This window comes from Artemia franciscana, chromosome 14 (genome assembly GCF_032884065.1).
Source record: "Artemia franciscana chromosome 14, ASM3288406v1, whole genome shotgun sequence".
NCBI lineage: Eukaryota > Metazoa > Arthropoda > Branchiopoda > Anostraca > Artemiidae > Artemia > Artemia franciscana.
In genome coordinates this window covers 9,773,657-9,788,321 of record NC_088876.1, presented here as the reverse complement: position 1 = coordinate 9,788,321, position 14,665 = coordinate 9,773,657, and the positions used below count along the sequence as shown (strand labels likewise).

Genomic DNA, 14,665 nt, shown 5'->3' with positions numbered 1-14,665 from the left:
CATACACACACACACATTTTTATATACTGGCACTTTGGGACAAACGCTGTTGTCAATGGTCAGTTGCTACAGTGAGATGAACTGTCTGGTTTACACCATTTCCCCTCGACAGACTCTCTGAATACGTTGATACTGATTGATGAAACCATGTCTTCAATGAAAATTTTTAGAACTAAAAACTCACTTGGTAAACAGAGAAAATAGGGATCTCGTATTTGCAGGTTCCCCTTATACTTTTTAAATGGTCCTCTTCTTTGGTATGATTTTTCAGGGAATAAGAGATTAAGCAGGCTGTCGCGGCAGTTTGTGGCTTGAAACTTAAAATAACATCATCTCTTCTACAACTGTAGGCAAGACATGCTATTTCCAAAGTTACTTAAATCTGGAGTGTTATGACAGATTCTTGGGTTATTTTATATATTTGGGTCCTTTGCCTGTGTAATGACTCCAGGCTCTCTTGGTCTTACTTATTTAAAGGAGCCACGCCACCTTGGTCATGTCTAACTCCAACTTAGGTTGAATCGGTCAGATATACTTGAACTGTTTTATCTTGAGCTCAAATTAACCAAATTTAATTACCTTAGATTCAACAGATGGGGATTTAAATAAGGAAAACTAATATAATTGTCTCAACTGTTTTATGTCAACGATTTTTACCATGAAATAAGTGCAGCTTTGTCATCTCTCAAACCGCTCGAACGACTAAAGGCTCTTTCATTTGTGTTCTATAGAGAACTAAATGAATAGCTTAAATTGGAAGTTTAATTTAAATCAATCAATTTCCTCGATATTTGAAAGTAATATATTGAGAAGAGAGAAATCATTGGTGAAAATTACATATTAAACTAATCGCAAAAATAGCTCTTAGAAATATACTGACATCACTAATTTCGAGTAGTATTAAAACTTCAATGTTATAGGCAAAGAAGGCAAACAAAAGATATTTGTTTTGTATAAAGCCCAAACATCCTTTTATTGTTGTTAAGGGAGGGGGGGGGGGCAACACCGTTGTTTGTTGATAATCAATTATCCCTTTAAGTTTAATTTCATTATTCATCTGTGTTTGTCTTGATTTTCATTTCTTCATTCAAAGTTAGTTTGTTTTCTGCACAGTACTTGTTTTTAAGTTTACTCCTTACACTTTCTGTTTGTTTGTTTTTTTGGCATAAGTTTCACATATATTAATATTAATGACTTCAGCAAATAAGAGGTAGCAATAGCAATTAATGATTGCTTCTAATTGACAGTCGCCCTTTTTCTGGGTATAACAACATAACACGGTTTACCACTTTAAAAAAGTGAGTTTGCCAATAAACCATGTGTGTCACATCAATTTTCCTTAATAGCCAAAAAGAAAACGAGGGATTAATTTCCTATGACGTACTTCATGTTAAAAAGCTTGCTTTAATTTCATGAGATTATTTTTGTGATGTAGGCTTTTTTAGTTTGCCAGTCAAATTTCTCCTTGAACATACATCAGAAAGGAAATCTAAATAACTTCTTTTTTAACCCGTTGCTGCTTTGTCAAATTCTTACCCCCTATAAGAACTTAAAACCTGATTGATTCTCTTTAATGAAATTTTCAGCCAATCAAAAGAACAAAAAATATTTGAACTGAAATATTTTTTTACAAGTAAACTCTCTGGTTTTCTGTGGTTACACTCAGTGCATTTGAATAGTAGCCATGCTATTTTTTAACAAGTTCGCTATCTTTCTAATACACCTCATTATAAAAATTATAGTTTCTTTTCAAATTGAGATGCCCTTCACAAAGCCGGATCATGATCGTCTAATTCTCAGTAATTTGACTTACAAAAACTCTAGTTTCCATAGAGACAGTCTCTGGACAAATTTATTAGATTTCATTAAAGACCCTAACTTAAAAACCTTCATCACTAACGAATCGCATTATTTCAATTCCTTTACTTTCCATGGTAACTGATGCGTTTTCGGTTTGTTTTCCTTTCAGATAAAGACTAATATATAAAATCTTTCCTATATGAGGAAGGTTAGCCTTACAATCAATAAATCATATGTAATATAATGGAAATGTTTTAGAATATTTTCCAGATTTATAAGTAGAACTTTTGACTGGAAGAAAATTGCTAATCTCAGCTTCTAGATTTCGTTTTTGACGTACTGTTGAACATTCAACAGTCATCATGCCACAGTATAAATTTATTAACAGAAGTGAAATGTCCTATACTCTCCGTTAAAGATTTTTGGCAAACAACGGTCAAGACCTGTCTTCACGATTCCGCCGTCACGCGCGCGCATTACGACGGGCTTATGGGAAACCAGAACTGAAACTATTGCTGTTTGCACCGTTTCATTTCTTTTTTTCATATTTTTAGCCAAGTTGATTGTTTTGTTTTTGAACGCTGAAAATTTTTTCGATTAAAAAAGCCAATCGAAACCTAAGTTCCGCAGTCACACTGACTCTCAAGCGAGTAAAATGTTCTCCATCTGCAGATAGATCGTTAGTCGTCCTTCCAACATTGAATGGCTGTGTTTTATACAGTTTCCTTATAGATGGCCGAGACACATTTATATTCTTCTTGCTCTACTACTTTTTTGATACTATATAATGCATTATAGTTTACTAAAACGTATTTATTATAATACCATTGACTAAGTTGACTATCCAAAAAGCGACTGACTAAGATTGGTGCATAAGGATAAACCTTTAGAAAAGGATTATAAGAACATGAGTGGTATTCAGGGCCACAACTTCACGAGAATATAGGAGGAGGAAAGTTTTTTTTTTCCAATCATTTTTCTACGAAGATACAGCAACAACAAAATTACTTTTCAAAATCTGGAGGTATTTTTTGTAACTTTTCAATTTAGTTTTATCCAAAAGGCTTATTTTTCAAATCTGGGCGGGGGGATTTTTATCTTATCAGGAATTTTTTTTCAAATTTCCCCGATAAGCCTTAGAGCCAAACGAGGGGTCCTGAGGAAGCCCCCCGAGGGCAAAAATAGTTCGCTTGGGCAAATAATTGTATTTCAGACACACATTATTTAACATTTTAAAAAAGTTCGACTGGGTGAACGAAAACTTTCGAAAATAAGCTATGTTACCAACGGAAAATCCCTGAAAAGTTCATACCTGTAGAAAGTTGAAGAAAGTAGTATCCAAAAAGCGGTTGAATATTAGACAAAGGTGAACGATTACTTGCCAAAGATAGGCTATGAAACATTTTAGAGAAAGCAGTTGAGCTCGGCGAATGAAACTTTCAAAAATCAGACCAAATATCAATTTTAATTAGTTTAATTAATTAATAAATCTTAGTTTGTGAAAGACTCAAAAAAATTTGCAACTAGCTCGAATGCTTTTTTGAAAAAAAATATTTTAAAAAGTATCCAAAATAGAGTTGCTTACCCTAACTATACGGTCAAACTAACAAATACTTTATACATATCTCCGGATTTATTAGCAAATCACCATGATTTCATCACCTTGAACTTGTTACGTTGCCTCCATTGATAAATCAAAAATAAAGAGACATTAACAATTTTGTACAAATTATCAGTAAATCTAACAACAACATTACTTTCGGAGCTCACAAAGAGAGAAAATAAAAATGGGCGGAATAACCAAATCTCAAATGGACAAATCTAGTACTAACAAACTAACAAGAGAAAAATCTTAAATATTAAACACCAGTTTAAGAGCCAGTGAGTCATGTTATACACCAACATATTATCGTTACAATTTCGCTTAAGTTTGCTGGTATTTCTTCTTAATCAAGATAAAAAGAAACACGTTTTTACCCTGTTTTGTTGGCCTTTAAAACTTCAGGTAATTAACTACGCTAGCTCTAGGATTATTTCATCCCCTATCATTTTTCGCAAAAATCGAAATCTTTGACTCATTCTTTTTCGAAATTTGCCATTGAGATTTCTGGCTGTTTTTATCGAATGCTGAAACTTTAGCTAGCCTGAAAAGTAGCCAGTTAGGGCAAAAAACAGCAGAAACTATCTAAAATACCCTTGCTTCGCAAAAAACATGGCGGTTTTACAGCCTATACGTTTATCTCATTTCAAAATACAAAACTTATTCATGATGTTTATGTCAGGGTTGCCGAGACAAGGAAAAAATCAACATCATATCAATATTTCACTCTCTGACGTTTGATTTGTGCGTTTGATGTCAACTCACAATTGCAAATCAAAGAATTTTTTTTGTAATTTTTAATATAATACTTTATCACTATTTAATGTTATTTGCTTAAATGCTTAATTAATTATCAGCTTAATTTTTTAAGTAATGATAATTGCTTGATTAATTATCAGCCTTTGTTCAATCGCTTAGCTGATTTCAATGCTCTTTCAGATTCTATGACACAAAAAAAAGCTTCCTTTGTTTTTAACAAGTGTCATCAATTCATTTCACATTTTTAATTCGCCGCTTGAATTTTAAATTTCCCTGCCGACATGAAAAACAACGGACCTTTTATTTGTATGCCACGAAAGGACGAAAAAATCTTGATTTGATGTCTAAATTTTATAAATCGAACATCCGTCGTATCGGCAGAGAATCAAATATAATAACATAATCCCATGTCGTGTCGACAGAGATACTAATTCAAACACGATTTTAATTTGTTGTGAGATAAGCCGAAACTTCTCAACACACACAAAACGCACAAATTCACGTCACGTCGCGCCATAACGACAAGGCCTGGCATGAAATCTTGCATTTATGCACTAAGTTGTGCATAAATACACTAAGTTGTATTCGTTTGAACCAAGGCTATATCCCCCAAGAAAATTTGCCAGCAGAAGGTGTACAGACACATAGGGGTCATAACCACATCAAATCAACGCATGCCAACTATGCCAAAGTTGACAAACCTAAATGACAAAAAGATGACATTCCAAGATATGTCATACTCAAAAGAAACACTTTGACCATAATAATTGACTTAATGAGTTTTGCTAGAAAAAAATAAAAATCCGAGATATAGACTAGAGAGAATTTTGTCGGTATTAGCTATTAAAGATATATTGCTTTTCCCTGTTTAGTCTCACTTGGTCTATAATACGAAAAAAAGTACAAGCTCTAAACAGGGTGGAAAGAGGAGGATTCGTTAGTGTGTTAGCCTTAGGGAGTTAACTGCTATCACGAATTGATTGCAGTAGTATGATATAACTAAAAGTGACAAAGCGCTCCACATTACTCAGTAACAATGTCACAACCCCAACAGCCAAGCTCTTAATCCCGCAGTACTCAAGTTATCAATATAAAACATGAACATAACAACGAATACGCCACCTCTCAGCCATTGATTGTCACAATGAAATTGTGCTCACAATGCTCAAATCAAACATCATCACAACCGTAAATGCTCAATCTCTTTCAGTCACTGGGTGCCACGAAATAAAATACGATCACAACAATCCAACTCATAACATTCACGATATCGAACGTGATGGCAATAGCCCCAAATTAAGTTAATTCAAACCAAATTGAGTACTTAATTGGAATTAATTCCGCAAGGATCGAGCTCAGTGTAAAAATATTTTTTTAAATTTTACTTGTAAACATGTACAAATTGAAAATTTCCCTGTATAAAAAACGTAAAATATAAGCAAAACGAATCACCCTACTTCTTACCTTGCACGTGGCCCAGGGCTTAAAAGCAACCATCACTTTATGTATCAATAGCAAAGTCCAATTGAATGAAGGGACGCAAGAAATAATAAAACGTCATAAGTATAATTTTTGAAACTACTAAAAAAAAAATTAAAAAAAGAACAGAGCACTGATGGAGAACTTAGAAGGGGAATTTTTGATTGGGGCATTTTAATACAAAATATTTTTGGTAAGTACTAATTGCAAAAAGAGTACAACATTCAAACATTTTTGCCATTTGTAACTTTAGAAATGACCTTGTAACTCCATAGACATTTTTTTTTCGCAAACGAAATTTTATCGTGATTTATTAAGACATTTTGAAAAGCCCAACGCACGGGAGGAGGACTAGGGTATAGCCGCCTACTACATTTTATGCCCCACTTTCACTAGGCGTTTTGTAGACAACAAAAAACAAGAAAAAAACAAACGAATCAGCGAAAAGAAAAAAAAAATTCTTATCCCGTGTTGACAGAACAATTTTCTCGCATTTTCATTGTATGATCAGCTTACCGTTATATCCATCAAATACAAAATTAGAACAAGACTATAGTCGTACTTACAAGCGTCACCTAGGCCATATAATTTTGGGTATTATAAGTAATATTATAGCAAAAATTCTCCATCAGCCATTTATGCAATCCTGTGAGAAGTTTCCCAATACAATCCATACGGTCAACTTTAGAGACCAACTTGTAAAAATATTTATATTCCTAGAATGTTATTAACAATTGATTTCAGCGCCTATAGCTTTAGTTGGGAGGACTAAATTAAATAATGTTATGAAACAATATGGCTAGACAGATACTATTTATTTGGCGCTGCTTTAATTCAAAGTTCGACGTTATAATTAATTATAAGAAAGCTATTTATAAAGTAACAATATTTCGATACATTCGATGGTTGACGGTAACCTGTTCGTAATGAAGTTAGAGCTTCCGCTTTTGCTTTCTTAAATATTCTTTGCTCTTTAGCCTTAATTGCAAAACAGTCACATTAAAAAACTTTTATTTGGGCAACCGAGTTAAGTTTGCCTGAATTTGTCCATTTCATCCCACGAATAGATGGCATTCTTGAATTTATAATAAACGTTAGAATTTCTTTTGCCATTAGTGTATACTTTTAACCGTCAAAACACAACGAAAAGTATTTTTACTCTGAACAACGGGGCAGTCAATAAATTTTTTATTCCAATAGATGACTATAATCGCATTCGCTAGTCATATCAGTTAAAAAAAAGAGTAATTTGATCTAGATTTCAGTAGAATAAATCTTAAAAGTCACTTGTCTGTCCTTGGTTCAGTTTAGGGGGATAAAAATACCCCCCTACTCATCTCATCCTTCACCACATGGTGCGAATTTAAGCTTTTAAATTTGTCATTTTTGAGCTTATAATAATAAATTGTTAATTATAATAACGAAAATCCTCAATAATAATTAAGTGAGCTATCTTTACAAAAAAAAAAAAAAAAATCAATTTGATAGTCGGATTTTTATGTTTTCATAAAAACATACTAACTGAAAAATTTGAGCGACAAGCATTGTGCTTTACGCTGGTTGTATCAACAAAATGAAAAAATAATTAAGTTATTAACTATAGTAATGAAAATCCTAAATAATAATTAAGACAGTTACCTTTCCAAAAAGATGGAAAAAAGACAATTCATCAGCAGGATTTTTATGTTTTTTTCAAAAAACATACTCAAAATTACCGACAAGCATAGTGCTTTACGACGGTTGAATCAATAAAATGCAAAATCATTAAGTGATTAAATATAGTAATGTAAATACTTAATGATAATTAAGTCAGCTATTTTTCTAAAAAGATGAAAATAACAATCAGTTTATTAGTCGGATTTTTATGTGTCCACAAAAAACATAGTTACTCAAAATTTTAAGTGACAAGTATTGGGCTTTACGCTGGTTGTAATAAAATGGAATATAATCAATTTATGTTTTCCCCATTCCTCTCCTACGAAAGCATAAGGACGAAACTCACATTCTAAATGCACCGTCAAAGCTTCATGGTTAATATATTACAAGCAATTTCACAGTTTCATAGTAAAGACATAATTAGCAACCATAAAAGAAGTTAACAGTATAAACAAAACAGGCTTATAAAACGAAACTGAGAAAAAATAACAATGAAGTATCGTGAAGAGTTGAATCTGGAGAAAAACAGAATAAACTTTCAAGAAAAAGGCAACAAAAAAAAAGCTATTTGTGTGTTTTCCAACAAAAAAATATGGGGAGGGAGAGGCACAGATACACAGCCCTCCCCCCTAAATATAAGCCCAGACCCTAAGCAAAATGAATTGAGAAAGTACAGGGCCGCCAAAAAGAATTAAATCTTACGTCACTTAGGATATTACAATAAAGTCACCTTCATAATGTTCCTCCTCAGGCTTAACTCTTAAGTCAAACTCAGCAGATGACCTAATGTGGCTACCCTTGTCATTAAGAACTCGTTGACTTGTAAAAGGATAAAATGCCGACAAACTACTCAGGGGCTTTTGCCTTAATAATATCAAGCTTGGGTTAGAACTATAATCAACAGCTTCTTCCTGAATAGGAGTTGGGGTACGGGCTCGTATGCTTGAATTCGACGAGGAAACCCGTCTTGAAATTGATCCAGAGCGAGATTTCGGTGATTTTTGGTTATAATAGTTAAGTTCGGCCTCTAAACTAGCTATTGTGTTTTCAAGCATCATTAGTTCATCAACATATCCCCAATTTTGACAAAAATTCGTCAAATCACCACCTCCTCTAATGTCAAACACAGGAAAAAATCGAGCATAACACTGAGCCCAAAACTTTAAATTAGCAACAAGAGGCATGACTGGCAACACTGTATATACAGACCAATCAATTTTATGCCAGGGTACAGGTACATTTCTTAGTTCATCTTCGGATTGCTGCAAACTCCGCCTACTTTGCCCCAGAGATTGACCATCACACACTGTCCATCGATTAGTACCGCCATTTTTATGTCTAGGGGTTATACTGGGAGGCGTGAACGCGTCTTTGACACTATTTCGAGTAGAAACTGTACCAGCCTTTAAAGTACCCATAGCGTCAATAATTTCACCTTCAAGCATGCTCTTTTCATATTCTTCCAGAATTCTGGACGGGCGAGGACTTGTACCGAAGGCAACTCCCTGAAGTGAAGAATATAACATTATACAATAACATTCGTGCACTACGTAAAAGGAAAAGTAAATTTATTCATTCAAGCAATATAGTTATTAGTAAATTTTGTAAAGCACGTGAACAAACCTGAATCAGTCAGGTGCCATCTCTCTGTTGAGCCCTGGTAAAAAGTAAATGCTCATTGAATTATTTTGGTTTTTCTTTTTCATTTCAATTTACGTATGATTTTCCACGGTATAGTCTGTTGTATCAGATGTGGTATCCTGTTGCCCTTTTCAATATTTCTCACCCTACTACCCTCGACCTGACTTGGTCTACACCATTCTCTGGATATCCGATTTGATTTTTGGCTATTTTTACTGAATGTTTGGCAATAATGTAAGGGCGCTGCCCTGTTCAATTTTACGTTTGTCTGTGGGTTAGAATACTTTTTAGGATTGCTCCTCAACTATTGAGTTGCCTTAATTTTTTATGTTAACCACCTCATTTGATTTTTCCCTGTAAGATTCTACTGCTTGCTGAACCTGTTTCTCATAGAACTAAGAATTAAGACAAACCCACAAAAAATAATATTACCAGAGTCTTGATCATAAGATAACAAGGTGAAAACTAGCAGGTCCTATCATATGCAAGTGGAAAAAGAAGATCAATATCCCATACATGTCAAACGTATCCCCCTTATTGGTAATTCCGCAGGGCAAAACAAAAGTAGAACGTCCTAAAAAACGGCCAAAAAGGATCATAAAAGAAGATTCTGAATTTTCGACTGGAAACAAAACGAAATTCAATTTTTGACTGGCAGCATACGCCATAGGACTCTAATCTATATAGATTTTAGCGTGATAACTCAGAGATTATCTATTTTGCTTCAGCAGCTTGACAGTGTAGTTTTCTTTCAGTCGTCAGGAACACTTTTAGTCTTCTTTCACAACACGGCAAGAATCCCATATAAGGGTGCAAATATTTTTCGAATTCCATATTCCAGGGCAGACTGAAGATCATTAACTCTTCCAGCTTCGCCATTCACTAGCATGTGCAATACCATCTTTACTTCAAACAAGCTAATAGTTTGTGCTTATACCAAGCACAAAAAGCAGCAAAGCATATAGGATCTAAAGAATTTGAGGGCGAGATAATAACAATAATGATAATATACTGTAATAAAAAGGTTTTCACCTCTCTAAAAATCTATATTCACCAAAAAAACTTGTCAATACTATTCTTGGAAGAGTTGGTAGAGTCAGCCTATACCATATCTTGGGGGAGATTCTTCCATTCTTTTACTACACGGTTTGGAAAGGACCACCTTCCAACGTCTTTATTGAAAGTGTTTTGTTTAAGCTTAAAGTTGTGTCCTCGCAGATTGGTTGTACTGAAGAACCTCTGGTCCAATATTATTGTAGTGATTTGTGACACAGTTTGAAAGTTTCAATAAAATTACCACCGAGAAGTCTATAGGAGTTGGAAGGAAGTGACAGGTTTTCCAACCATTTACAGAGGGAGATGCCTCTTAGTTTTGGTACATATTTTGTTGCTCTTCCACTGTCGGATACAGGGGCGCTGGGGAGGACTCTAGGCCCACAAAGATTTTTCTGGCGCCCTCTTATCCTGTTTTTTTCTATTTCTTACTCTTTTTTTTTAGAAAAAATTGCCAATTTGGTAAATAATTGGCACCTTTGTCACATTGACCAATGATAGGTCGAACAAGAGACTTGAATAGAGTTGAAAAAAGCTGATAATCGCTTAGGGTGAAATTTTTACGAATAAATCCAACTACTTTCGAAGCTAAAGAGGAAAAAAATAAGAAATCTCAAAGTTGCAACAAACATAAAAGAAAAAAGAAAACAAACCTGTTTTCTCAGTTTTATATTTTTACACATGCGGTGCTTTTGCTTAGCAGTTCGAAACTTAGGTTTTATACGTCTACAGAAAATATTTTTGATACAGTTACAGACCTAAATAATGAAAAAGGCAGCGTGATCCTTATAAAGCCTTAGCCAAGATTTGGCTTAGCTTTTACGAGAACTTACAACTTAAAACGTATTCAAGTTAAGACTCTTATCAAGTTATTTTTGTGAGATTTTTTATTGGAAGACTTATGAGTGAGATAGATACTTGCTGGTTTCTTTGTTTGAGCATCTGCACTACATTTTGCTGAAGAGGGCTATTAGTCATAGAGGCGAAATTAGGATTGAGGAGGAGATGGCGTAACTGTGTTGGCCTCAGGTGGCTTGCTGCTATAAGTTGTAAAAAGTAGTAGTAGTTTCAAAACTCTCATTAACTTCTTTTATTTTGAATCATTTCTTACTTCTGCTAGAATTACTCAGGAGTTATATGTCACTTCGGCAGTCGAATAGTATGTCACCTGATAAGAAAAAAAGTCTAAGTTGGCTAACCCATTTCTGGTCTACAAAATTGCATAAAAACTTCCCATATATTCACATAAAAATGAATGATATTCAAATATGCGTCTAAATAATCTCCTTATCATGAGAAGCTTTCGAGGCGAACTTCACGAATTTCATTTCACTCATAATTTTCCATCCTGTAGCATTCTTTCCTATCACGAATTTCCTTCCCCATCAACTGGTTCTCGAATTGAGCATCACTAAGGTATTTTCGCTTGAAAAAAAATTGCCGTCTTCAACAAGAGCTAAATTTTACATCCCTTTGTTTTTTCTGTTTTTTTTTTCTCATCATCAACATTATAATAACTGTCCCAAAGTCCGACTAGATTGGAGGGTCAGCAATTTTCATTAATCAGACTTTACCGTAAAATAAAATTACTGCACCTGCTAAAGACATTCCCCTCGTTTTTACACGGGAAGGGAAAATTCCAATTAAGGCGCGACAAAAAAATCAAGAAAGTTAAAGCGTGTATCACCAATCATCTGGTTCTAATCAATAGATTTCGTAGAACAAGAGAATAGTCTCGATAAAAAAGAGAAAATAAAATTAACTACCTTCATCTAGACTATCAGCACGAGTTTTTTCTTCTAATAAATCTTATGACACAAGAACAATAGCGTTAGTGTTAAAAATATTGATTTCTAAAAGGTGAAAAACAAAAGTATAAGTTAGCAGTATTTTTGGCAGAATGTAACACAAACAACAAAGAGGGCGAAACTGTGATAAAAAGTAAATAAAAGAAAAAAGGAATTGTTCTGCAATGAAAAGGACTTAATTTCCCAAAAAAAGAACTGCGATGGCTGAGAAAATATTTACGTCGATAAAAGACCGCTTTTAAATTTAACATTAACAACGAAAACAATGTATGTCACAAAAATTCTTGCAAGGTCTACGAACAAATGAGAGGAAGGAAACTGATGGCTTTACAGCACTTTTGTCACAGCCACAGAGACTATGACAAAGGGTCTTAGACATATAGCGTTTACGAACAAGACAAAAGATGAAAACTGACTTCTGTAAAGTAATATTTTTATGGGCATAATACCCTAGGACATCGAGCCTCTAATTTATAACGCCTTAGACATTCAGCCTTTATGAACAAAACAGAAGATGAAGACTGACTTCTGTAAAGCATTATTTTTATGGGCATAGAACCTAGGACATAGAGCCTCTAATTCATAGAGCCTTAGACATTAAGCCTTCATGAACAAAACAGAAAATGAAGACTGACTTCTGTAAAGCATTATTCTTATGGGCATAGAACCTAGGACTTAGAGCCTCTATTTCATAGAGCCTTAGACATTGAGCCTTTATGAAAAAAGAGAAGATGAAGTCTGACTTCTTTAAAGGATCATTGTCACAGGCATATATAGCCTGCAAAAGAGAGCCTTTGAATTTAATTTTGTCCTAAAATTTCACTTTAAACATTGTGTTTTGTTAATTACAAAAGCATGGAGTTGTATCAATTTTCTTTAATATGAACCCTTAAACAACTTCCTATGATATTCCAGTGTCCAGCTATCAGCGGAAGGAAAAACAGACGCATTAGTGATTCTCATGCATAAAAAGCGATTTTCCTTGCTGTTCAAGCTACAGAACTGCAATTTTCTTACATAGTGTTTTCGGCCATGGCGATTCCAACAGCAAATATTTATTTGAATCTGATTTTTTTTTATTATTATTAATTGTGGGTTACTATGGACAGTGGTTAGTTCCTTACTAGATTCCAGCTGCCCCCCCCCCCCCCCGACAATATTGGCAACAAAAACAATGTATGTAAAAAAAATAACTTTGGCCCTTTTTAAATTTGAACAAGGACCACGAACAAAACAGTACATAAAGACTGATTTGTTTAAAGCATTACTGGCATAGGCATAGAGCCTAAGACATAAAGCCTTTATAAACGAAGAGCCTTTATAATCGAAGAGCCTTTAATTTATAGTGCCTTAGATTTTGAGCCTTTATGAACAAAATAGAAAAAGAAGATTAACTTCTTTGAATCACTATCATCACATGCATAGAGCCAATGACATAGGCTTTAGATTTAAGGTTGACATAAAAACAATCGATGTCACAAAAACAAACTAGTCATTATTAAATTCCTACTAAGACTGTGAACAAAATAGCAGATAAAAAGTGATTTCTTTAAAGTAAAGCATTATTGTCATAGGCATTCTATTCCATTTTAATTCAAAATCGATCCGTTGATTTTTGAATCAAAATCGAATAGTTGTGGTCATAAAGCCATGGCTAATTGTAGAAAAAGCCAAGACAGAGAGTCCAATTGAGTGAGAGGCAAATCTGGCATTAACCCCTCTTATTAGGATTGCATAAAAAGGATGTCAGTTCATTTGTTAATAGATATGCCTATTTATTCTCCTTCCATGCGTTATTCGTAGGGCAGTAGAACTAAGGTTATAAAAGGTTAAAATTCGATGAAAAGTTGTTTATGCTTAAAATGGGTTCTGTTTTTAGTGCCTAATATTAAATAAGAAATTTCTAGACATAAAGATGTTGTTTAGTTTAATATACGCGTTGAAAACAATATACAACACAAAAATAAGACAGACCATTTTTAAATTCTTACGAGAGATATGAACAAAACTAAGAGTAACAAAATATTAAAAGTCATTGTTTATAAAACTTTACTTCAGCTCAAGAACACTGGCATTTCTAAGATCTAAAATATTTATTTTTCAAATAGGAAATATTTTTCTTCCATGAATATGAAAAACAAAATAAGTTAATAATTCTTTTTTTTTCACAAAAATTAACCACAAGTTAATCAAATTCTGAAAAAAAGAATAGTCCATTTGAAATAGACGGGCTAAATTATTAGTTGAATCGTGTTTGAAAATGTCATCCTTTATATTTCTTTTTTTCTTCAGAACGTCTAATACCGAGAGGAAAATGCAGCGTGTAAATGCGAAAATGTAATGCGGCTTGTCACGCATTTCAAAACCCTCCTCACGTGAAATTCATATCTACTACTGTCTCATTTCCTATACCAAATCCACGATTAAATATGCTTATTTTTTTTCTTCTGAGGCACCATACTCAAATAATCTTAACTCAGGACTTAAAAATAATATGAATAAGTTGAATAAATAATTTGAATAAGCATACTCAGAAGCCCAAATAGTTACTTCATAAATATTCTGACGCGGAAGATATGTAAAGATCCAACAAGTAGGTCTCTCATTATATGATTCTATATACTATGAAATTTCCTATCTGATCGACATTAGAGACACAATCGTACTCATTGAACAGGAAACTTGTAGGCAGAAACACCTAGGGATAAGCTTCATTCGGGGATCAGTTATATCTTTAGACATTCTCCAATTAGGAACATGCCCCCAGAAGGAAATCTCTTCAATTCTTTAAAAACAGTTATGACCAATTTTTACATTAGAAATAGGATCGACAAAGTGAATGCATTTTATAATTATTTCAGGTACTTCG

At 33.7% G+C, this 14,665-nt stretch overlaps 1 protein-coding gene across 1 annotated transcript in view; it reads right to left on the bottom strand.

Moving 5' to 3' along the window:
* Window positions 1-3,411: 3,411 nt before the first annotated feature.
* The window catches only part of LOC136035288 (myotubularin-related protein 10-B-like), a 118,288-nt gene continuing 107,034 nt past the window's right edge, over window positions 3,412-14,665 (bottom strand). The window contains exon 12 of the mRNA XM_065716972.1: window positions 3,412-8,799. Coding sequence (XP_065573044.1) covers window positions 8,002-8,799 — 798 coding nt within the window. The 3' untranslated portion in view covers window positions 3,412-8,001. The remainder of the gene's footprint in view (window positions 8,800-14,665) is intronic.